Here is a 23,833-nt window from a genome sequence, read left to right on the forward strand (position 1 = left end):
AGCGGCCGCGCGGTGGCGGCGGCGGCGGCGTGCGGGCAGCGCCGTGAGGGAGCGGCGGGCGGCGGCACGGTCGGTGTGAGCGGGGCGCCCTCGGGGCTCCGCCCTGCGGGCTGCTCCGTCGCTGGGGTCGGGATCGGAGAGGGTGTGGGGGCTGAAGGCGTCTTGGCGCGCCTGGTGCTGCTGGTGGGCTGTAGCTGCGGTGCGCGCTGGGTTAATCTCACGGGGTTAAGGTCCCGTGCGTGGGTCTGCTGAGGAGTCACGGAGGGATGTGTCTGCAACCCAGGTGTATTCGTTGTCGTAGAATCATAGCATGGCCTCGGCTGAAGGGGATCTTAAACACAGTCTCGTTCGAAACCCTCTCCCATTGCTGGGGCACCCTCCACCAGGCCAGAGCTCCATCCAGCCTGGCCTTGAACACTTCCAGGGATGGGGCATCCACAACCTCTCTGGACAGCCTGTACTATTCACCCTCACCGGGAAGAATTTTTTTTTTTCCTATCTAATCTAAACCTGCTTTCTAATAGGTTGAAGCCATTCCCCGTTGTCCTGTTACTCCAGCCCCTTGTGAACAGTCTTTCTCCATCTTTCTTGTGGGCTCCCTTCAGGTGGAAGGCCACAGTTAGGTCTCCCGAAGCCTTCTCTTCTCCAGGCTGAGCAATTTCAGTTCTCCCAGTCTTTTCTCATAGGAGAGGAGCTCCTGTTGTCTTGGTGGTCTCTGGACTTGCTCCTTCAGCTCCTGTGCTGTGACCCCAGATGTGGACACTGCACTTTAGCTGGGCTGTCACCTGAGCAGGGCAGAGGGACAGGGAGTTTTTGAGGTCCCTTCCAGCCAGGTGGTGTGTGATGCTGTGAAATTGCCATGTGTGCTTTTGGAAATAACCTCTTAGGCACAGATTAGAAACCCAGCTTTGTTTAATCCTTGGTTTCTTTTCAGCTACGTATCTGAATCTATGTTAATTGCTTAAGGGATTTTTTTAATCAAAAATATTTGTGTTTTTTCCATATTGTAGATGTCTAAATCTTCAAAAATGGCATCAAAAATGTCATCCCAGGAGGAAATACTGAGTGATGGCAGGTTCAGCTGCGTCGCAAGGGATCCCAGGTTTTGGGAGATGCCTGAGAGGGAGCGTAAAGTCAAGATTGACAAGCGGTTCCGAGCCATGTTCCACGACAAGAAGTTCAAGCTGAAGTACACAGTGGATAAAAGAGGTCGCCCTGTTAACTACACCTCCACAGAGAACCTCAGGAAGTTCTATGCCTTGTCGGAATCTGACTCTGATCTGTCAGAGGGTGATAGCGAAGAAATCACGGTAAAGAAAAAGAAAAAAAAGAAAGCTAAAGGTAAAGGAGAAGGAGATTCTGCAAAGGTCCCTGCTGGTGGCCTCCCAAAGGAGGAGAGCAAAAAAACCCAACAAGGGCTGGACCAAACATGTGAAGAGGGGACTAAAGTAAATGACATTAAAAAAGGACAAAAAGGTAAATCTAAGTTCAGCTTGAAAGAGGACTCGCAGAAACCTGCAGTGGAAGTTGATCCCTCTCGGGGAAACAAGCAAGGAGGTGTGTCAGGGGGAAGATCCATTTCAGTTCAAAACAAGGAAAAGTCTTCACAAGGAAGTGCTGCTGAGTCAGTCAAAGCTCCCAGGAAGGACCACTCCCCAGGAGGGAAAATAAAAGAATCAGGTTAGTTGTTCACATAACAAGGAGAATTCAGCTGTGTTCATTTGGATGTTGATGCTTTTGTTTATGGAAGATATTTTGCAGGATCAGTTATAAAACAGCTGGCTGACTCAGATTCAGTGCTGCTGGAGGATTGGAGTTGGTCAGCTCTGTATGGAATCAGTTCTGATTCTTCAGTGAGATTGTGAATATCCCTGTCCTTTTAATTGTTGGTGCTAAAATTGTTGGTTAGTTAGGAAAGTAAAATTTATAACAGCATATACACCGCTGTGTTTATCAAACTGAACAGCAGATACATGAACTGATACCATGGAGGCACATCACAGATTGTGGACTGAAATTGTAAACATGGCAGCACTGAGCCATTAATATTAGGGGGGATTAGAAAGAACAGGCAAATTGAAGAAAAGCTTTATTTATATTGCTTGTGTGTGTGTATAGCCTCCATTATTAAATAGATTTCTACCTGTTGCTTCTGTAATATAAATAAAATAGCAGAATATTTAATTACAGTAGTGATTGATAGTACAATTCTGGGCCTAAAGAGTAATTAAATTAGATTAGACCAGACCAGACAAACAAAAGAGGAAATGCTGATGTTTTCTGTTACTTGCTCCTGCATCATTACACCTTTCAGGAGTCCTGTAAACAGGTATGAAAAAACCCTGAAGTTTTCCTTTTTGTGAAGGGTCATGTGTAATTCTACCATAAAAATGTCTCTAATGTTTATCTTTCTGTGCTCAGACACCTGTGACCAAAGTGTAAAATATAAAAGCCAGTTAGAGGAAGAAGCCATTTCAAGTGAAGATGCAGAATTGGAAGAAGAGGAATCAGAAGATGGTGAAGAAACAGGCGAGGAAGAGGAGGCAGAAGATGATGAGGAAACGGGTGAAGATGACAGTGATTCAGATGATGAAGAAAGTGATGGTGGGCCTGATCTGGCCAGAGGCATAGGGAACATTGACACGAGCTCAGAGGATGATGAGGATTTAAACGAGCTCTTTCCAAAGGAGCCAGAGATCGAGCACTCGTGGCGCGAGCTGGATAAAGATGCCCCTCGTGGAGATGAGGTAACAATAGCTCATCTTTTCACATTTTGCATGTGAAAAGTTGCTACATGGCAAACTCAGAAATGTTATGAGTTCATCATAGACCATCATCTATGGAACAGTTTGTGCAAATATTTTTCATAGAGGATTTTCGGCCTTTTAGTGACAGAATGGAAGTGGTAATTAAATTGTTTGATAGTGAGAGACTTGCAGCTTTCACTGGTATCTCCTCTTCCCCTAACAGCACTTACCTATACCTATGAATAAGCTGTCTGCAGGTGAAAGGACAAACAAAATTGAGCCTTCCAGTAATTGCAGAATTTAAATAGTACTGCTTTTGTTCATTACTGATTTTTTTCACTTTTCAAAAATTTAGTTATTTAACTCACACTTTAAGAAATTAAGGTATCATGAGACAGTGAAATAGGACTTTACAACTAGCACAGTCAGTGTGTAAAGAAATCACAGTACTCTAGTGCTGTCACAATAGTGGTAGTGGTTGCTCCTGAGACTAATAATGTTTGATGATAACAAAATCCTAAGTGATTATGTTGTTGCTGCAGTTCTAAATCTGTGATTGGTGCAGTCTATTCTGTGGTGCTTCACTATTTATGTATTTTTTATGTGCTCTGGTAATTGACGTTTCTCATCTTTGCTACTTTAAGTGGTAAAAATTCACGATGACAATGCTGCTTTTATTTTTTTCAGCAAAGTTTATTGTTGACTTTGATTTTTATCACTGAGTTGTGCTAGGGAATTGTGTATTCCCTACAACAGTCAACAATTAAACCTATTAATTTTATGTTCTTTCAGATTACAAGTAGATTGGCTGTTTGTAATATGGATTGGGATAGATTGAAGGCTAAGGATTTGTTGGCTCTATTTAAGTCTTTCACACCCAAAGGAGGAACAGTGTTTTCTGTTAAGGTAAGAACTGGTTTCTAAAGGGAGTACTGACTTTTACTGTTAAACAAATAGACTGCAAAATAAAAAGCAAGACAATACTGTAGAGAACCAAAAGAAATATTAATGTGATTAAAGAGAAACTATGTTGCAGTTTAACTTGCTGTAGCAGGCATGTATTTGGCAGAGTTAGAGGCCAAAACCATTGACTTGTGTTTATGAGGGTGGCCCTCAGTGCTGGTTTTCTCCAGTAGGAGGAGACTACATTTCCTTGATTAATTTAATATTCAGTGGTCTGTATGGCAGATGACCCAGCCTTAGACCTTACTAATAAATTGGTTGTATTCTGGCCACTTAAGTTATATTTTTCCATTATTAGTGGCTGCCTCAGCTCTCTGAGAAGTTTTCATCAGATACCTCTTTCTGAAAATGGCCACAATGTACAGTGAACAAAGTCAGGGTTCCCATTGTTCGTCATCTGCTTCAAAATTCCTAGCAGGCAGTTTGGTTATTCTACTGTCTTTTCCATAAGTTAAAATTAGGCAACTATTAATGTTTATGGAATTGATCCCTTTACTGATCCTAAATAAAAACTGTGAAGTGTAAAAGCCTGGAGAGGGATTTTTTTTTTTCTTAGCTAGTGTACATTACACCACAGTTAAAAATTTAGTTTTGTATTGTTGTATTTGTAGATTTATCCCTCAGAGTTTGGAAAAGAGAGATTGAAAGAGGAAGAACAAAAAGGACCTGTGGAGCTGTTCGATCTTCCAGAGAATGCCACAGAGGATGATGGGTATTAATTTTATTTTTGTCTTCAAATGAGAGATATAATATGTTTAATTCTTAGTGGAAATCCCAATCAACTCCTGTTTCCAGGAGTTCATATGGGATAGCATCCTGTGGACACCTTAATTTTGTAGTTTTCTTCAAAGGTTGTTTTACAACAGGCACTGGTTCATTATCAGTGCATTTAATAAATGCATGATGATGAAACTTGAGAAAATTGCTTTTTTATGTGAGTTCAAAATTTTATGATGTAGCTCATTGGAATAATCAATGTAACAAATATGTGGGTAGCTTAAAAACCAGCATTTCTCCTCTACAAATTGCCATTTGTGCAGTAAACTCCCTTCAGTGCTCACTGTCAAAATTCTTAACCTGTAAATCAGCAGGGACCTTAGTCTAAGAATTCCCAGGCTGAGATTTCTTGCGTGCTACCAGCAACAGCTCTGGCCTCCTAGGCTGAGTTCCTCAGTCCTGTCATTGTCCTGGCTTCTTCAGGCATGTCCTTTTTGCCTTTTTTTAGCTTTTGTTCAAGGTTTTGCTTTAATATTTTCCCAGAGTTTCCAGATGTTTGGCAGCCTGACTGGGGCCATATTTGTATAATGCATCCTGCTGGACTGCCCTATATTTAGAAAATCTAGATGCTTCTAAAATATGGGCAGATCCCTTTGAAGACATTCTCTGGTGCATCAGGAGAGTGTCAGGTGGATGTAGAGCCTGTTCTGAGGTCACCTGCATTGTGTTCATCAAGGTGCATCCTGGAGTGTTGGATTTACTGCTCAGTGGGCTTGAGAGCATCTGGAATCCAACACACAGAAATCCAGGTATCCCAGAGGTACCTCAGTGATACCTGAGCCCTTCAGATTCACTGAACCTCATCCCTGTGACCTTTCAGTGGAGTCACGTACAAATTTTACACTTAACAAAACTGTCTGAAATAGTCTTTTTACTTGAAGAAAACTCAATACTGGTGGAACTTCGTGCTGTTTAACATTTAATCATATAAGATTAGGAGAGTGGTTGATTGGTGTATGTTTTTAATGAGTTGAATTAAAAGATACTGTGAGTAAAAAGCTGTTAAAGCCAGCTCACCTGACTGGTCTTTTCTCCACTTTCACAGGATTTATAGGGAAAAACTGCGGGAGTACCAGTTCAAGCGACTGAAATACTTCTATGCAGTTGTAGAATGTGATTCTCCTGAAACAGCTAATAAAATTTATGAGGAATGTGATGGACTGGAATTTGAAAGTAGCTGTTCTTTCATAGACCTGAGGTAACTCCACTGGTGATATTTTTGCACGTTGGGCCAGGGAGGGTGAATTAAAGGCAGTTTATAATAATTCAGAGTAAATAACCAAAATGAGCTATGAAGATAAATTGGGCATCCAGTGAGTTGTTAGGTTTCCCTTTGGTTCTTCTTTCTTCTTTTTAACCATTTTTATTGTAATATTGGAAGTTGAAGAGGATCTCTGCATAGAGAGTCTATTTTCAGAGAAGCCAAATAAAAAGTTCTGATTACATCTTCAAGCTTTTGGTACAATTGAATAAAGTGATAGGATTCAGAAAACAAAACTTTTTTTCTTTTTCTCTCCCCAAGGGTCCAGAAGTGGATCTTTTTTGTGATTCCTTGCCACAGGGCAAGATTATTGCTGCTGTTGTCACAAAGCTTAAATAGATATGTTAGTCCTTGTGAATGAGCTGGATGCTCTGATTTTTCAAAAGTCATGTTTGGGAAAGAAAGGATTTAAAATTATGGTTTGGTTTATTGTTAATATTTCCTTTTGTTGCAAAAACCCCCTTTCTTTCTAAGCAGAAAAGTTACTAAATCACAAAAAGTTGTGACAAAAGCCCTGTTTGTCTGCTGGGGCCTCTGTTATGGGCACCCTTGGAAGTCAGTGAAAGTTGAGGGTTTTTTGCTTTGAATCATATTCAAGAGAAACTCAGTTAATTTTCTTTGAACCATTTTGGAGAAGACATCTTTGCTAAGGGAACATGTAACTTTTCATCATTTTAAACACTGATAATGTTTTACAACAAACACAGTTGTGTTTGAAAATCTGCAATGATTTTCCTAATCTTCTGCTTTGTTAAATTTTAATGTTGAATACTATTTATCAGCTTACATATGCAAAGATTTAAAAAAAAATCACAAGTCATTTCTCAAGTAGTATATCAAGCGTTTTGGGTGTTTTTTTAAACTAAGTTCTTCAATTGTTACTTCTAAAATTATTTTTTTTACCTTACTAATTATAATTTTCAAGATGTAGCAAACTTTCCTAAAAGGTTTGGAACTTCTTATTGATCTTTTTCCAAATCCTATTTTATTCACTTTTTTCTTATTAATTTTTAATATTAAACTATCTGAAAAGATCATTCTTAAAACAAAGAAAACCACCAAAAAAGCCACCTGTGACCCTGTTTATACCAGATTGAAAATTGAAATACTTCCCAAAGAGGGTGTTGTTCTACATGAAACCCCATGGAACAGATCTGCAGAAGCCAGGCCATAAATGTTACATGTGTGGAATACTTGTCCATATCTTTTGTTCCCTTTTCAGGCTTACCCCCTTTTTATTTCAGCTGATTCTTTCATGCTGATGTACCATACTCAGGAAAGCTTAGGCTGTTTATACTGTGCGATTTCCCGGTGTATTTGAAGAATAACATGTTTTATTTGCCTTTCAGATTTATTCCAGATAATGTTACATTTGATGATAAGCCAAAAGATGTAGCCTCAGAAGTGAACATTGCTGCTTATAAGCCAAAGTACTTCACATCTGCTGCTATGGGAACATCAAAGGTATCTTTACAGTGGTTTTGTAATGCTTTTCTTGTTTAGTTTTGCTCTCAGCTTCATATATCATATGAATGATATATGTACTGGGGAAAAGATTCCTGTTTATCTCCACCATTTCAAAATAAAGACATCAAACATCTTAAAAGATTTAAGCATGCTATGGAACTACAAGTTGCAACCCTGGTTTGGATTTTAAAGGAGATTGTGCTTCTCTTTTACAAATTAAATACTGAATTTTGACCTCATTATATCTCTGTGACAAGTTGCACATAAAATTACTTTGTTATTTGCAGTCAAAGCCTTTAATTTGCCTGAAATGGATGTTAGTGTATAAATCAGTAAGAGATTTTTTGGTAGTAATGCCAGGCTTCAACAGTTGCTTCCCTTTCTTGTAGCAATTCATTCCTACTCTGTCCTACTGAGAGCCAAAATTTCCATCTGGCCATGAAGTGAACCAGATTGGAGAAGTGATTAGTTGAGAAATAAGTACTTTCTGTTGGATCATTTTTCAGTCAGATCTGTTCCACGCTCTGGTTGAGGCTGCAGTTGCGCAAACACTTTCATTGTCTCCCTCGCAATCCGTGTGTGATTCCGGCAGTGAATTGCTGCTGGAAGAGGAAAAGAGAGGGGTTGGTGGCTGCTTCAGCTCCAGTTGTTGCCACAAAGGAAAATTGGCTTACAGAGGTTTTGTGTTGTGAGACCTACTGTTACAGAACCTTTCAGTGCACGAGATTTCTGCGCTTTTTCTTGTAGCTCAAACTCATTAAAACTGACTGTAGAATAAATTCCTAAATGTTATAATTAAATTCATGTTGCTAAATAGTTATTATAGTGAGTTATTATAGAGAGAATTACTAACAGGTAATTGAATGGAAAGTATAAAATAATTTTCCCTAAAAAGACAGTTGTTACAGTGTTTAGTTTTAGTGGTCCAGCTTCTACAACTGGCATTCTTTCTTTTAAGGTAGATATCACCTGGGATGAGACAGATCATGAGCGAGTAACATCACTCAGCAGAACTTTTAACAAAGAGGAGCTTCTTGACATGGATTTTCAAGCTTATTTGGCTTCATCAAGTGAAGAAGAGGAGGAACAGCAGCAAGGTACTTTGGTAATAAATATTGTACACAAAGCCATTAGCTGCAGGGTTTTGAATATAGATTATTTACGTATTTAAATGTCATATCTATAGAGAATGCTTTGAATGTCATCTTTTACAAGGACAGTATTATATTTGCTGTATAATGATTATGCCCCTGAGCAGAATCTTCAAATAGTTCAGACTGGAAGGGACCTTAAAGACCATCTAGCTCCAACACCCTGCCATTGGCAAGGACACTTTCCACTGGACCACAGTAGCTGCTTTCTGAATAGGAGCTTGCACCTCTGAGTGGAAAATAATTTTCTTGCATTTTGTTTCTTCTCCTACTCCTTTTTCAATCTTTTTTCAGGGTATCTTAACACCTCTTTTTCAGATTTGGCAATATCTGCTTTTAATCTGTTCATTTTTGAGATAAATTATAGGCCTATAGAACTTGAAATGTTTCATTTTCAGAGGAAAAGTCCTAGTTTGAAATGCAAGGTGGATAATGACTAAATGAACAGGAGCATCTTTCAAATGCTTTTTGATTCACATATCTCTTAAGAATATAAAGAGAATTTCATCTAACTTTGTAAGGTACATGAGTCTTCTGCATATGGTGCAGCAATGTTTAAATTCCTGATTTAAATTGCTAGTTTTCATTCTAAAATTCATCCTGCTGTTAATAATATATACAGCCTAGATTACAAGGCAGGTAAAATTCATTAAACCTTAATTAGGTCTTTCAAACAGATGTTAAATTTGATTTATACCTCATTAAAGCAGGTTGCTGCAATCAGAGATAAGCTTGGAGCATGCAAAAAAACATTACAGATTCTTCTGGTTATAGAGTTGGGAAACCTTGTGGCAGCAAACTCATCTTGGCAGTGATAATGTTCTCTTGTTTCTCACCTTATATGGAAACTCACAAACTGCACTGTAATGCAGTTTAGTGTCTTTAGTGAAGTCTGTAAAGGGGACCAGGGGATGCAGAGTAAAGCACTTACATCTTCTCTCAGGTACAAGGCTACCAAGATGCTGAAGATAAGTATCTGTGATAGGGTGGTGATGAAAGCAAATATTCATGTGAACAGGAACTTTAAAGAGTAAAATTCCATTGCTGGGAAGGGAAAAAAAATGCCCTTAATCTTACCACACTAATAAATTTTAAATCTGGAAATATCTGGATTTAAATGATGTTTTGAAAAGTAAGTTGCTAATAGAGGAATTATGTTGTCATGTCTTTAATATGTTCCTGACATTTTATCCATTCAGTTATGTGATACAAAACAGGATTCCATCTGTCAGGGTTCCATGCAGCAGAATTACGTGGTGCTAAGCACAAATGGGAAAAATCAATGTCAGCTGCTTGAATGGAAATGTAGGAGTCTGATAAGGAGGAAAAAATGTCCTGGACTTCTCTTCGTACTTTTCAAACTTATTAAAATGTTTTATTTTTAAAAGGGTTTTTGTTGGCCTGTTCTAACATGGTTTTTCATGGAATTTTTCTACTTGAAATATGTGCATCATGAGTGTTGGTATTACTGTTAAATAACAGTTCTGTAACATCAAGGATTTCAGTGACCTGGAATGTTGTGGTTCATAGCACAAAATTTCTCCTTTACGTTGCTTCTGAATTTTCTGTTACTTGGGTACATTTGTCCCAGTTAGGAAGTGTTTGTGGCACTCATCAAATCCAGCCCATAACTGCTATTTTGACAATGTGGACCAGTGATTTAGTGTATGGCATTTTAAATATACTTCAAATTAAGCATTATGGGGTTTATGTCTAAGCTTTTAATCTGTTGGGTTTTTTTTTAATATTTGCAAGAGCAACATCTTTGCTGCTGTTCTTCTTTGCACAGCACACAAACAGTGAAACAGACTCTGTGATAAATACTTTTATAGGACTTTTTTTAGTTAGCTGATCTTGATAGAATCATGGAATATCCCGAGTTGAAAGGGACCCATGAGGATTATTGGGTCCAAGTTGTGACTCCATAAAGGGAAACCTAAAAGTTAAACCTAAGGGTTGTCCAAACACTGAACACCCCCAGGCTTGTAGGAGCTTCATGGAGATCCCTGCTCTCCTCAGTGGGAATCTGAGCAGGAAGCCCAGTCTCCTGTGGTATTTGATTTCCAATATAAGACTCCACAAAGCCAGTAGGTCTTTTGTTTTGTGCTGCTGTCCTGATGCCAGAGGTGCACAAGTGCATGAAAAGGAAATGTAATGGTCAGGAAGGAGGAATTTTTGTTTAAATAATGCTTCTAAATCTTACATTCAATAATTAAAGTTAGATAGAATCACACTAGTTATTAAATCTTTTTACAACTCTGAAATCTATTTGTTGCAGTAAATCATGACTACATATATAAATTTAAATGCATATATAGCATGTTATTAGAAAAGGTACTTTTTCTCTTAAAAATGAACAGTATCCACATGTGTTTATATTTGCTGAAGCTATTACAGAAGGCTAAGAAATGGAGGTTGACAGAAGTAGAACATGTGGTTATTTATTATTGTCTGTGGAAAGAAGCAAGAGGGTTTAGCAGTTTATGAGTTGGCCAAGCCTGGGTGGAATTTCATGGGAATTTCAGAATGCAAGTACCACAACCTGATTATTTTCTTTCTGTGAAGCATCAGAAACCCGATACAACTGATGCAGATGTTGGATACTTTTCCAAAGCATGTTTGTAGGAACTGTTGGGTTTGTTTTGCAATTAAAGGTGCTTGTAAGGCCAAGAAGGGTCATGTCAGCATTCCTCCTAGGAAGTTCACATAAACTGTTGGAGGTGTCCAGTAACATGAAGAACACATCTCCCTGTGCTTTTGCAGGCCAGTGAATCCCTGCTCAGGACTGCCTGATTGCCGGAGTGTAACTTTTCCATTTTTTGATTATCACTGGCATGAACTAATGGGATTAGTACAAATCCTTGTTCAGGAAGTGCTTAGAATGTGGGGAAAATGGGGTTAAACCCCAGTGTTTTCTTTGACATTATTTTCTGGCTCATGACTGCCATCAACACATTTAAGTTTTCATAGCATGCTGTAGTGCAAAAACCTCTGCCTCAGACTTGATTCTTGAACACTGGAGTTAAAAGCTTTTTGGTTTTAATTCTCTGGGTCTACATGCATTGTATGTATTTTGGTTTTTCCTTTTTATCTATCTGAATTTGAGTAACTACCTTGAATAAAATTGAGACATTTAGGGTAATTTTTATGGTAGGGCCATCAGCATCCAAGTCAGTAGCTGAGTTTTCTGCTTTGCCATTGCATCATGGAAAGAAAATTCCCCCCCCCTTAGAATAATTCAGCTTTGCAGCAGACCTCTCGTCAGATGTTATAGCTACTAAAAGTTTTCTACTCTCCTTAGTTTCTAAGGCTGATTTTTTTTAAAAAAAAGGAATCATCTACTCAGCTATTGCAAGATAATCTTCTTAAACTAAGAACACTATCTCTTCACAACCATGTGATTACAAGAACATGATCTCAGCTAACTCAGCTGCCAGTCACTGATTTAATATATTGAACCTCTGCATTTGGTTATATTTGGTATTAATGTCATCTTTTAAAAACAATTTGTTGTATTGGAATGTTTCTGACCAGCCTCACGATTTGAACTTTCTTATTTTAAAATCTTTTAGCACTTTTATTACTACTTTCTTTTGAAAACAATAAGAATGTGCTTGTATTTTATACTCTAAATTTCATCAGTTTTTGCCTTTTTCTCCTTCCCAGGTTGATTGTATTTCTCTTGCAGTGCAGCGGTTAATGCCGCAGAACTTTTTGGTTTGTGTGTTTTGTTCAAAAAGCCTTTGAACAAGCTGTTGGCAGAAAGCTTTGCTGCCTTAATATCCATCAGAAAGTGGTTCCTGATGTTGTGCAATACAGCTTGATACTTGAAAGCCACTGACAAGGTTATTTGAACTCTGAACAAACTTTGAGAACAAACTCAGCTCACTTTCCTTTCTTGCAGCTGTTGTCAAATGTGCTTTATTTGCTTACAGAATTAAAAGCTTCTACAGAGCTTTTGAAGGCGATGTTGGACATTTGTTTTAAAACTGTTAGTTTCGACAGAAGAAATACAAGTTCTATCTAAATGAGGAAGAATGACAATGTGCATTGCCACTTAAATTTCACCTAGCAAAACGAGTGATAAATACAAACTGGGAGCCCCTTGCCTATCCAGGTTCTAGGTATCCTCTTTTAGCTTAAGGGTATTTTTTTCCCATGTAGTACAGTCTCTTCTTTCTCAGGACACTAGGGATAAGAAATCAAATGTGTTCTTTTTCTACTTGTCTTCAAAACAGAGTTGCCTTCTGCTTTCTGGATGAGCAGATGCTTCCCTCTTAGGTCCCAGCTTCTGATGAGGAAAGTAGAAAAGCAGCTGCAGCTGACTTGTCCCCATGTGCCATGCAAAAGATGAGCCAGCAGGGAATGAGCCTGGCCTGACTGAACAGAGAGCTTTGGCTGGAACTCAAGAAAGAAAGGAGGGTTTATGAAGAAGGGGCAGGCAGTTGAGGGGGACTACAAGGATGTTGGGAGGTTGTGCAGGGAGAAAATAAGAAGGGTCACAGCCAAGCCAGAACTTAACCTGATTACTGCCCTGGAAGACAAAAATTGTCTATATAAATACATTTGCAATAGGAGGAGAGCTAAGGAGGATCTCCATCCTTTACTGGAGGTAGAGGGAAGCATCGTGACAAAGAATGAGTGAAAGACTGCAGTACTAGTGCCTCCTTTGCCTCAGACTTTAATAGTAATGCCAGTTCTCTGGGTACCTGAACTGGGAGAAAGGAGCAGGGAGCAGAAAGAAGCCCTTTTAATCCAAAGGGAAATGGTCAGTGATCTGCTACACCACACAGGAACACAAAAATCTGTGGGGCCGGATGGGATCCACCCAAGGGTTCTGAGGGAGCTGGCAGGTATTGTGTGCTCGTAGCCACTTTGCATCATTTTTGAGCAGTCCTGGATAATCAGGGAGGTCCCAGTTGTCTGGAAGTTGGCAGAGGTAATGCCCATCTACACAAAGGGCTGGTTTTGGAGATTTACATTCCACTCTGCTGGAAGGGAATCTAAAAGTAGTAATTCTAAAATACAGTGAACAATGTGTGTTCAGTGAGTGATTTCCTTTACAGGGCAAATTTTTTGTCTTTTCAGATACTATTTTATTTCATCTAAATAAGGGAATTCTTAAACTGGCTACTCTGTGGGGTAATAATAAATGAAAATATTTTATATTATCTTCTGGAAATAACGTGTGTGTCTTAGGTTTATTTCATAAAGATTAACTTCAGTTGCTCATTTTCATGAGGCTCTCTGAGATAACTTTGCTCTCTCCTCCTAGACGGTGATGTCGCTCATGAAATAGAAGATGACAGGCCAAGGAAAAGCCAAAAAGATGATGAAGAGCAAATTGCCAAGTACAGAGAACTTTTGCAAAGTATCCAAGAAAAAGAGAAAAAACAGGAAGAAAAGGATATAGGAATGGAGATTAAATGGGTTCCAGGTAGGGTTTATTTTTTTCTTTTCCTGCCTTGGTAGATATGCAGTATGGGTCTGCTGACAGGGATATAGTGTAAGGTGCTGAATTTATAGTAGGAGTAACAACCCCTTTTTTTCCCCCATAAATTGAAATCCAGATTGTTTACAGTGAGGGAAATATCAAAAATAACATGACTGAACTCAGTTCCTCTGCTGTAAGTTTCTCTTTATAGATCATTTTTTGCCAGGATTTTTTGTACTTGTTTTTTCAATTATCACTTTATAGACATTTTTAAGTAGAATTCATGTGTTTGCTATAGAGTCATAAAACATACTTACACTTCTAAAAATGAAAATCAGTATGATTTGGAAACATAGTGTATGATTATAGGAGAGTGGTTTGGAAGTGTTGCTTTCATAATGCTAAAGATTTGGGGGAGCAAAGAGGAGGAAGTCTGACCTTCCAGTGAAAGTGCTTTGGGTGAAAGCAAGGTACCAGGAATGGCTGGGGAGCAGTGACATCCAGATTGACATCTGGAAATCTGTGAAAGGTGACTTCACCGTGCAGCATCCAGCACAACTCATCTGGAGAGCCAAACATGAGTGTCTAGTTCTCTTTTTCCTTTGTGACAAAAAACCACTGGACTGAATGCATTCTGTGAGGTGGAATGAGCCAGTTTTACAGCTCACTACATCCACAAAGGGAAAGGTTTGCACTCTTCCATCACCCTGGTCCTGGCCCACAGCTCATTCTGACTGTCTGTACCAGCTCTCACACTTGGTAGGTCTCTGCAAGCCTAATTTTGTTTGCTAAAATAACAGAGCTACTCTGGAAAAGAAAAAATCTGGATCTTTTCCACTTGGCTAGCATGTCAGGCAAATGTTCAGAGGGTTAAATGGGCAGCTGAAAGACTAGGGGAGTATGACATTCCCTTCTTGGGAGCAGCAAGGTGCAGCAGCTGTGGGACTGCAGCCCATGTCAGGACACAGCCCTGTTCTGTTACTGCATTTAGCAAGACCAGACACATGCCAGAATCCAGGCCCTGCACTGCTGATGGGTTAATCCCAGCTAGGAATGCATATCTAATGACATGATTTATACAAATATTATTGTGAGTTGTGACTCAGGTAACTTCTGCTGGATAGAAGTTCTGCTCAGTTTGAAATATTCTGGTCTGTAGCAGTTCACTGAAATGGACTAAACTGGATGGAACAATTTTATTCCTGTTTCTTCATCACACCTGTATTCAAAAGGATCCAAGGGCATTAAAAATTCTGTGCTTTCAGTCATGCTTTTATAATCCCAGTGGTTTCTGACATGAATTCTGTCAAAACCTTTTTGGAAAAGCATGTATCATGCAGCCAGGGCCAGTGCTCACTGACACAGTGTCATACTCCATCTGTCCACAGCATGTCAGTACTTGCATTCACGATGTTGCTCACTCAGTAGTTAATTCATTGTGTCACTGAGCATTCAAGGCCAAGCAGTTCTCATAGATAGGCAGCTTTATAAGACTCCTACAGAGATTTCTTGTTGCCACCTTTCAGAGTGAAGGTGGAAACCACAGGTGAATCAGTTGCTGCTAGGAGTGTGTTTTGTATTTATAAATGTTTGTATTTAGGTGTTGTTAAAGTAACTGTTCTTTGTGTTGGTTTTGGAAAACACGTTTGGAGGGGTTTTTGTTTGTTATGCGTTCTGTTTTTCAAAGAATTTTGCAAATTGTCTGAAAGAAGTTCTGCAAGTTAAAAAAAAAGTTTGAGCAACTTAATGTGGTAACATATTCAGGAATCTAGAGCAAACCATTCATTTTAGGACATGGAAAATCATTTTAAAGGAGACCAAAGGAAACTCTTTAGCCTTGCTTGCCCTGAGAGGGCAAGAATTTTTCTGAGAGGCTGTCCTTGAGACCGTACCTTGCCTGTTACAAGTAAATTGCATTCACATTTAGTGGCAATGGAGTATTAACTGTAGTGGAGATGGAATCTGGTTCCATGATGCATGGACTCTCTGTTTCTTTGCAATGGAACTTGACTTCAGAAAATTGGATTTGTAACATACTTACACCTAGTCCAACCCCTTCCCTACTGCACCTTCTTGTAGGATTCCTAGGACTTCTGCTATGTCCTTATCTCTTTTGAAGGAGGGATGGTAAAAAAAACCCAAACAACAAAACCCCTCTGTCTTGATAAATTTGACTGATTTTGTCTGAATTTAGCTGGATGTCCATGCACAGGGTCAGGTTTGTTCATACAATTTCAGGTTCAGTGTGCATGTGTGCACAGTGAATTTTACATGGATAGTTTATAGTATTTGATGTTAATTTAGCAACTGTGATTTTACAGTATATGTTAACATTTCCTCATTTCTTACCCTGAAAAATTAGAGGTTTATTGAAGAGCAGAGGTTCTGGAAATCATAGAAGTGTTCACTTGCCTTTGTTAGAGACTGTTCCCCTTCACAAGGGCAGCGGTGCCACTTCTGGCTGTTGACCTCTGCAATACAGTTTTGTCCAAAACCCAAGTCGTAAAAGTGAAAATGAGTGTCTTAAATTTGCTTCTGAGTCAAAAATTAAGCCATTACTTATTTCAGGCAGCATTTGGAGAAGAGGTTCTGCACACCTGAAGGGGACACTCTTTTATGTATGTTTTTTGTGTCATGGAGCATAGGCTGCACATGCTGAACAGTAGTTTATAGCTCTGGCAATTTATACATGCTTGAGGCTATACTTCCTTGTGGGAGGGAGGATAGTTGGTATGTTATTTTTTCTTGAACAAATGTGCTCTTTTAAATTTCAAAATCATTTATGTTTAGTTGGAGCATTCTGGGCATTCAAAAATAGTTTTTGTTGAATTCTCTGAAGACTCTTTATTTTTTTCAGAACTAGTTTATGTCTGTTGAAATATTTTTATTATCAAGTTCTGCTTAATGTGCTTGACTTATTGCAAAAACTTTTTCCTGTCCAAATGTTTAATACATGGAAGAATTACAACAGTTAAATCTAGGAAGTTTTTCAGTTGAAAGACAGATATTTGAATTAATTTAAAATTTTGAGTTTTGGCACAGTTATTTACACATGGTTATAGAAAGCATACTTTGTCAATGATTCAGTTATTCTTGAATCATAATAGTTTTAAATAAACCACAGTGCCAGCAAAAATAAATTAGATGTAGTTCCAACTCTCTTTGGTCTGTTTCTTCTAGGCACAAAATCAGTGTTATATTCAAGCATCCATCTGTTTTCTTAATCATATCTGATTTAAGCAACAATTGCTATGAGTCCTTATCCAGCTCCCAAAGCTCCCCTTAGAAAGTGAAAAGAGAGAAGACCACAACTGCATTTTCTTGATGATACTCAGCCAAGTTTTTGGGGCTGTTTTTTGAACTTAAAAACTTTTCCTTTGGGAAGAAGGAGATGTAAATATTTAGCTAGGCTCAGAGCAAAATTTCAAATTTGTTTTGGTCAGAAGTAGAATAGAAGTCTGTGGTGTATGTAAAGTGCGTAGTAAAGCCCAACTGTACAGTTAGAGATGATGTTGAGCACAGAAAGGCTTGCAGGAAATATTTATCTCCATCTGGGTCTGTGTCCCCTTCCTGGAGTGGCCTCAGCTCCTGCAGCACGTGCTGGGCTGTGTGGGGGCTCACACCTGACAGTGCTACCTACATGTGGTGGCTTCTCACAGGCACACCTACTGCTTAGGAAAGCTTGCTTGACTTTAAATATTTTATCTTTGGGGCTGACAAATTCTAATGTTATCAGAGTACTTCTATTTGCTGTTCCTTTCAGCTACCTGCAACAAGGTGTTTCATTTTTCTGGTGAGGCATTACACGCAAGATGAACTTGCTTGTTTAGGTTTCCTGAGAACAGAAATGTGTCTTTCTAGCCTCTAGTAGCAGTGACAATTGCAGGCTGTTAAACTTCCATAAGTTTTCAGAACCTGAGTGTTTGGAGAAGTAAAAATTCTGCCTCACCCATCCCTTGCTGTCCTACCAGTGTGAAGAGAAAGTTTGCTGTAGTATTTACACCACGTTTAATCCTTTAGCTGAAGTATGATTTTGTTGCATACTAATATAGATGACCTTTTTCCTCTCTTTTCTTGCCCTCTTTTCTGAAAATTAAATAAAACTATTGGTTCATTAATATTTTTTAAAAATTATATCAGTAAGGGTATATAAGTTAAACCTTTCTATGGCCAGCTAATATTTCTACCTAAAGTAGACAATTCCTTTCCCCTTCTGGAATCAAAATCCTTTTGACCACTTAAATACACTCTTAGTCTCGGGAAGTGGTCTGGACAGTAGTTTCTAAGCCATTCTAATCTGTGGAGAAACTCTAATGCCTTTCATGAGACTGCCAAATACCACAAGAAAGGACTGGATTTTCCTCCAAGTTCTTCAGTGCCAGATGGATCAAATGATTCAATTTTCCAGGCAAATAAATCAGAAATATTGTAACTTCCTTTCAGATTTTGGGTCTCTCTTTTGCTGGAGATGTGATATATATTTTTTTTAATTCTGTATCTTCAAAGAGAATCTGCAAGGTTGTTACCTGACCAGTAATTTTTTCCCATAAAAGTATTACAAAGTATTCAAAGTTACAGTGGTTCAGTTTCAAGGAAGCTGATGACTCTGCTTTCATGGACTTTGAAGATAACTAAATATTTGTTCTTGTTGTATGAGAGTTTCTTAATGGCATGTTTTTAGCCATTCTATGCAAAATCCTTCCTTTATCGTGGCTCTGATTTGTTTGCTGGTTAAGTACCCAATTTTTGTGGCTGTAACAGTTTGCCACTTACTGTTCTTTCTGGCACCTTTCCAGAGTAGTAGAAGGATCCTTTATTATGTTTTTGCTCCACTCTTTCCTCCTATGATTCTGTGCTTTAACATGATTTTAGATCTTGTCCACACTTGGTATTTCAGGCAAGTTGTAACCAGCTCCCCAGCCTTGGAATGATTTTTGGAGTGTCAGTGAGCACAAAAGCAGGGATTAGTGTTTGCATTTTTTCAGAAAAATGTTCTGCCTGCTCTTCTGGGGGCAGCTAGAACTGTGCATGAAAGCTGCCCTGTTTATTCCACCATGATAATTGTTTTCAGTCCCTCCATACTGAGGAGAGCTGGAAGGAATGATGAGGAATGGGGACTTGGCAATTGAGAAATCTGGGAGAAAGAATGGGATCTAGTCTAGGACATCTGGAGAGGTCTGAGTATAATTTCTGAGCAATAAAACTGGGATGAGGGCTGGGAGGGTAGAATGTAGTTAGGTCAGGGCTGGACTGGTGTGGCAGGAGAGAATGCTGAAGAGAGACCACTGGAAGTAGGACTGGGGAAGAGACAATAAATATCAGGCTTGGAGAGCCAGGCAGAAACAGGATTCCTACAAACTCCCAAGAAAATTCAGTTACCTTGTGGGAGACAGTGTTACCTGTAGGATATCTGACTGATTTGTTACCAAAGTTAAACAAAAATTTCAGTGAATGAAGCAAGGAATTGCAGGTAGGAGAAAACTCCTTCATTGCCCAGGCTGTTACCTCCTCCCAGGGAAGCTGATTCCATTTCAGCAATGAATTGTGCTCCAGTGTATTGCAAGGCCAATAAGTCTCTTAATCTCCTTAGATCATGAAGTTTTGTTTTTGCAAGTGCCCATCTTCTGAAGAGTGGGCTGAACGTTCATGAGGTGCATCTGAAATCAGTTTTCATCCTCATAACATCCAATGAATTTTAGAAAAGTATACTTGATGTGTATAGAACTTTTTACCAAAATTAGAAGATTGCTTTTAAATGAAGCGCATATTTTGAATTTAAGTAGTCTACATGTAAAATGGGAATGCTTCAGATATTTAATGGATTTATTTTTAAGGTGATGTTCTTACATCATTGAATACTCTAATGATGCATATTTATAGAAAACTTAATTCTGTTGTATTTACAAAGAGCTTAAAGGTTAGGACACACTTGTCCATGGAGATGAAAGTGGGGTTTACTTTTCTAGAATGAAAAATCCAGTGTTCAGCAGACATCCTACAGCATTGTCAGAGTATTATCACAGAGGCAAAGCTTCAGCAACGTAACTAATCCAGAATCTTAACTAATGATGGTGTGGTACATTGAACATGAGGGTTCCTTGTATGTCTGTGGGTTTTATTGTATTACCACTCATTCTGGCATCTGTAAACTGCACAGTTGAATGTCTGGAGAAGAGACCTTTCTGAGGAACAGCAGGAGTTTTGGGGATCAGACACCACACAGCAAATGCTTCTTCTGACTCTTGTACAGTTTTTACTGAAGAAATGTTTTATTTGGAAAAACACATCCTGTAAAGCAATCTTCTTTATAAAAAGATGGGGTTTTAAGCAATATTTGTGTTGTTTGCACAGACTTGTTGAATAAAAGCTAGATAGCCCTTTTGCAAAGGAGAAAACAGTTTATTAAAAAAAATTCAGATTCATCACATTTTTTTAATTTAGTATGGCTTTTTTCCTAGGCCTCAAAGAAACTGCTGAAGAAATGGTCAAAAACAGGTTGGAGGGAAAAGATAACCTGACTCCATGGCAAAAATATCTAGAGAAGAAGAAAGAAAAAAGACTTCTTAAGAAAAAGAGAAAGGTAATGTTTATATTAGCCATTTGAGGGGGAGTTGTTTGTTTTCTTATTTGTTGTTAATGTTTGTTTCAGATTAACAAAATAAATTTTCCAGCTGCCAGTGCTATTTTAAGGTTAGAATATGCAGTGGTCACTTATGTGGAAGTACTGAAAGTACTTCATCAAACCTCCAGAGGAAAAGGATATTCAGCATACTGCTGACCATACATGTGCTTACACAAAATATCTTTTATCTACTTGTGCTGCTGTAAAGATAAATTAGTCATAATAATAATTGGCTTTAATTTGCATTTCTAATGTATTGGAAGTGGTCTTTTTGCTACTGTGTGTGCATATCAATTCAAAGTTGTTATGACAATGATAATTGTAGTTGTTATGACAATGATAATTAGGAAATTGTGGGCCTAAATAATAGACTTGTTTCCCAAACCTGTAATAGCAAAGAATTAATAGCTGCAAAGAACTATTCAAATTTCAAATTGCAAGAGAAAAAAACAACACGTGGCATGCAGAATCTAGATTCTCTAAAGTCTTAAATTGCTCCCAGTGTAACTCACATTGCTGACTTACACTTCTAATAATTCTACACCTTGAGTGTAGAATGTACTGTGCACATCAGTAAATTTTAACTGGCTCGTGATGAGTAACTTCTTCCAGTTGATAAGTGCTCAAAATGGAGCAAGCAGCACTGTTCAGTAGCAGAGCAACTTTTTCTAGCTTAACATGCTTGTCCAGTGTGATAAATTAAGTCAAGGAGCAAGGTGTATGACACACTGCTACAAGTAAGAAAATATGTTATTTTAAAGCTGAACTCCAGTATTTTGAAATCTGCAGAAGAAAATGAACTTTCTTACTCAAATTTGTCCCCAGGCATAGCTTTTGTGGAACATAAGGTAAGGACATAACAGTGCTGATCCTGTAATTTTTTTGGAATGGTTGTCTGATGCATCAGAGTTTGGGGATATGCCTAATAAAATGTATGAAAGAGGGTTGAAATTGTCAATTTGTCTTCACTATCAGTTTTTACTGTGCTCTGGTTTTTTGATGTTCCATGTACAGTATTTCAGTTTTCATCTTCATAGCTACTGACAGAACATCTCATTTCAGCAAAACTTAAATAGTTGATTGTTTGAAATAGTGTTCAAATAATCAAATGTTGATTGAAATAATGTTTGTGCTTTGTTACAGGCTGCTGCTGAGAGAGAAGAGAGTGAAGATGAACTTCCACCCGATGTGGATCTCAATGACCCCTATTTTGCTGAAGAATTTGAGAAAACAGGTCAGTCAAGACAGGCAACTTCTAGAGTAAACCTGCCCTTTTGTTAAATACTGAGTTTCCAAAACAAAGTCAGGCTGGACTGAACACACAGGTAGAATGTTCAGAATCAAATGAAGTAGGTGTTATTTGCCTAAAATTGCTATTCCTGCTAAATTATGTGTATTGTAATACATGGAATGGTATGGAATATTGTCTTGGCTTTCACCAGAAACCCTTAGTTATCCAGTTCCTGGGGATGGCTGTTAAAAACAAGCTGCTCCCCTAAGTATTCTAGAGAAGAGAACTCCATTGCTTTTGAAATATGTTTATTTAGGAAGAGCCATGTATATATGAGTCCCTTTGAAGCTTGGGTCAATTACAAAAATGTCAAATGTTTTTGCATCATAAACAAAGTTGTCTTTGAGAAGAAATCACTTTTCTCTTAGTCTGATACAGGTTTTTACTGGAGTACTCTTTGCTGCTTAGAAACCTCAATAGGGAAATGTAATATTTTAGAAAATAACTTGCCCAGTTTAGATTTTTAGGATACCTTTTTTACAAGCTTTTTATTCTGATGTTTAAATAAGCTTTTGCCATGATAACAGCAAATTTATTTTGAGTGATTTTGCTGGGTAAAATCAATAAAGGTAAGTTTTGCTGATGTTCCATACTTTTGGGAGCCAGATCCTCAGGGTGGCTCATATTTCTGTATATTAAAAGAAGAAAAATGACATAAAAACAGAAGAAGAAAACAGACATAAAGAAGATAGGAACTGATTTGCTCGTATTACTAGTCTGTTGTTTGTTTGGGGGTTTTTTGAGCATAGAAGTTCAGATCCAAGTTCCATTTTAAAAGGTTAAGTTACTTTAAATTTTATACTTGCCAGCACAGGCTTCTGTCTTGAATGTTAAAATTTTCCTAGGATAAAATAAATAACTAACCCCCCAAATCTGGATGGTTTTGTACTTAATAATCAGTGTCTTGCAGTGCTGTTTTCTGCCATGCTTTCTGGGTGGCTTGTGTAGAGGTTGAAGTAATTAATTGTAAAGATAACCATTCCTTCCACCAAATTGTTTAATTGTTCTTTAATACCAAGATTACCTAGGTAGGTACTCCCATGTGATGTGTGATGTTCTCTGTGAAATCTCTGAAAAAAATGTTTTCTTTTCTTCTTGAATTATCTGAGAAGTTGTGTCCTAAAGGGGCTCGCCAGAGAATGAGCTTATCTGCACGTTTTTAAACCTTGTCCATAACATGGAGAATAGACTTTAATGTTTGTGGCGTCTTTGAGGATAGTTAAATACACATAAAAGTTAAGAAAGTGAAGCTTTTGTCTTCAAGATTACTGATAATTACTGAGATACAGGAGAAAACCAGGACGTGGTTAGCCCTGGAGAAGTTCTAAAGGGACAACACAGTGGCTGGCTGTGAGCCAGTTTACATTTTAATGGTAATTACACAGCACAGCTTTGGCATTCACCAAGTTCACCCAGAACAGCCTCTGTCTCATAGTTGGGGTTGCTTTTAAGCACAACTTATCCAGTGAGGGAGAATGGGTCACAGTCATCTTTGAACTTGGCTGTAATTCTGCCAACTTTGTATTTAGGGTACAGGCAACTTAAATGACCATCATTTTTCACAAGCCTTCCACAATTCCCCTGGAAGATTGAAATTTCACCCTTAAATTGACTGTCGGATTATTTTAGATTATGCTGGAAAAGCATATGACAGGGTTTGTTTGCAGACTTATGTGGACCAGTGCAGAAACTGAGGATGCAGTAGTGCTGGATTGATTTGTTGGCTGTAACATGCATGGGTCTTGTGTAGCTCAGTTTCTGTCAAGCTGAGACAATTGAAGGGAAGCAAGAGTGTAAGGAGATGCTAGACCAAGAGTCTAAAAACTCTTGAGTGCTGTGCAAGGAAAATTGGAATTTATGGGAAGTCCACTGAAGCATGTGTTCCTCAGGTATGTCTTTGTTCCTGATAAGCAGGAAATTATTCCTACACTGTGGGTGCTTCACCTTGGGAGAGGCAAGGTAGAACAAATTCTTTGTGCCTGCTGTTCCCAAAAACTGTCTGTCTGGGGTTCATGGTAGAACTTGCTTTGCAGAGTTTTCATGTGACTTTTTAATAGTACCACAGACTAAAATGTCAGATGCTGCAGACACATGAGCCTTGATGATCTATTCTAGAAGCT

General features: G+C 38.4%; 1 protein-coding gene across 1 annotated transcript in view; it reads left to right on the forward strand.

Annotated features, from left to right (window-relative positions):
* Positions 1-7: 7 nt before the first annotated feature.
* Positions 8-23,833, forward strand: part of ESF1 (ESF1 nucleolar pre-rRNA processing protein homolog) — a 28,248-nt gene continuing 4,422 nt past the window's right edge. The window contains exons 1-11 of the mRNA XM_064415416.1: positions 8-69; positions 1,011-1,680; positions 2,422-2,747; positions 3,540-3,653; positions 4,322-4,422; positions 5,533-5,685; positions 7,098-7,212; positions 8,174-8,312; positions 13,642-13,803; positions 20,259-20,380; positions 21,566-21,656. Of these exons, the coding sequence (XP_064271486.1) occupies positions 1,011-1,680; positions 2,422-2,747; positions 3,540-3,653; positions 4,322-4,422; positions 5,533-5,685; positions 7,098-7,212; positions 8,174-8,312; positions 13,642-13,803; positions 20,259-20,380; positions 21,566-21,656 (1,993 nt within the window). The 5' untranslated portion in view covers positions 8-69. The remainder of the gene's footprint in view (positions 70-1,010; positions 1,681-2,421; positions 2,748-3,539; positions 3,654-4,321; positions 4,423-5,532; positions 5,686-7,097; positions 7,213-8,173; positions 8,313-13,641; positions 13,804-20,258; positions 20,381-21,565; positions 21,657-23,833) is intronic.

The sequence above is a fragment of the Passer domesticus genome, chromosome 3, assembly GCF_036417665.1.
Source record: "Passer domesticus isolate bPasDom1 chromosome 3, bPasDom1.hap1, whole genome shotgun sequence".
NCBI lineage: Eukaryota > Metazoa > Chordata > Aves > Passeriformes > Passeridae > Passer > Passer domesticus.